Genomic DNA, 1,534 nt, shown 5'->3' with positions numbered 1-1,534 from the left:
GTTGCCCGCGGGCCCCCGCACCTGTGCGCAGCAGCGTGTCCTTCCCGTTCTCCAGGTATCTGCGCAGCCAGGGCACGCACGTGTCCTCCAGGTAGGCCTTCCGTCTCTCTGCCACCCCAGCCTGCTCCCACTTGCGCCGGGTGATCTGCGCCGCTGTGTCCGCCGCCGTCCACGTCGTCAGGTCCTCGTTCAGGGCGATGTAATCGTGGCCGTCGTAGGCGGACTGTTCGTACCCGCGGAGGAGGCGCCCGTCCGACCCCACCTCACAGCCGTACATCCACTGGAAGGTGTGAGAGCCTGCGGGGACCCCGCGGTCAGCCCCGCCCACCTGTTCGGCCCCGGGGTCACCCGAGGCCCCGCGCAACAGCCCTGCCCACAGGCCCCGCCCCCATCACCCACGCCCGCGGCCTCGCCCACCCGCGGACTCTAAACCGAAAGGGAAACCGGGTTCGGTCCCCGCTCTCCTCCCGAACCTCGGACCTGGGACCCGGGGCGACTCTGGCCCGTGCGTGGGGACGTGGGGGGGTCGTGACCTCCGCCCGCGGTCACTCACCGCCCTCGCTCTGGTTGTAGTAGCCGAGCACGTTCCTCAGGTTCACTCGGAAAGTCTGCTCGTGGTTCTTGGCTCTCTGTGTGTTCTCCTCCCAATACTCCGGCCCCTCCTGCTCCATCCACGGCGCCCGTGGCTCCTCTCGTGGAGTCTCCGCGCCGCTGTCGTAGCGCACGAACTGCGTGTTGTCCACGTAGCCGACGGAGATGAACCGGGGCTCCCCGAGGCCGGGCCGGGACACGATGGTGGAGAAATACCACAGCGAGTGCGAGCCTGGGGGCGGCGCGCGGTGAGACCCCGACCCTGCTCCCGGGACCCCGGGCAGGAGCGCAGGCCGGGAGGGGAGCAGGGCGCGGGGCTCGGGACGCGGGTGGGGAAGGGGCGGGAGGGTCCGGCTGGGCCACGCGGGGACGCGGCTTCCCCGGTGCCGCCCCCGCCCTCCCCGCAGAGCCCGGTTCCCTCCCGACCCCGCACTCACCCGCGCGGGTCAGGGTCGGGGCCAGGGCGGCCGCCAGCAGCAGGAGCAGCCAGTGCGGTGCCATTGCCCCCACCTTGGATCTGGGAGGACTCTGAGTTCTGCGGACTTTATAACCGGTGATCGCGGCGACGCTGGTTGGTTCCCCGGGATCTCGTCACCCAATGGGGGTGAGAACCGCCACGTTGTCATCAGTGTCCGGGCAGAAGGACCTGACCCAGGTTAGGAGCTGGAGAAGTGAAACTGGGGACAGGGGAATCCCCAGCCCTGTGCTTTCCCCACCCAGATCTCACCGCCTGGGGACTAAGACTTTGCCTGAGCCCTGTGTTGCGGGATGGAGCGCTGTGTGTCATGGTCTCTGAGCCTCTTAAGACTCTGCACCTCAGGAGGATGCCTATATGTTTTTCTTTGGGTTCTCAAGGTCCAAATCAGGAGCACAAGGAGAGAGAGCACGAGCAAGGAACTCAGGACCGCGAGGGGTGCACCCACACACTGAGACAATGGGGATG

The 1,534-nt window shown here is 67.9% G+C and overlaps 1 protein-coding gene across 7 annotated transcripts in view; it reads right to left on the bottom strand.

The window, feature by feature from the left end:
• The window catches only part of LOC126495655 (H-2 class I histocompatibility antigen, Q10 alpha chain-like), an 81,860-nt gene extending 80,633 nt beyond the window's left edge, over positions 1-1,227 (bottom strand). For 5 of the 7 annotated variants that reach the window (XM_050133249.1, XM_050133248.1, XM_050133251.1 and 2 more), the window contains exons 1-3: positions 1,029-1,188; positions 554-823; positions 22-297 (exon numbers count right to left, since the gene is read on the bottom strand). In XM_050133249.1, the coding sequence (XP_049989206.1) occupies positions 22-297; positions 554-823; positions 1,029-1,092 (610 nt within the window). In that variant the 5' untranslated portion in view covers positions 1,093-1,188. Of the gene's footprint in view, positions 1-21; positions 298-553; positions 824-1,028 lie in introns of all 7 variants that reach the window. The other 2 variants (XM_050133245.1, XM_050133244.1) reach the window with 1 other exon arrangement.
• Between the last annotated feature and the right edge of the window lie 307 nt (positions 1,228-1,534).

The sequence above is a fragment of the Alexandromys fortis genome, unplaced genomic scaffold (genome assembly GCF_014885135.2).
Source record: "Alexandromys fortis isolate MF-2015 unplaced genomic scaffold, M_Fortis_MF-2015_v1.1 scaffold_544, whole genome shotgun sequence".
Classification (NCBI taxonomy): Eukaryota; Metazoa; Chordata; class Mammalia; order Rodentia; family Cricetidae; genus Alexandromys; species Alexandromys fortis.
The sequence above is the reverse complement of the archived record's forward strand: the minus strand, read 5'-3'. Positions and strand labels throughout refer to the sequence as shown.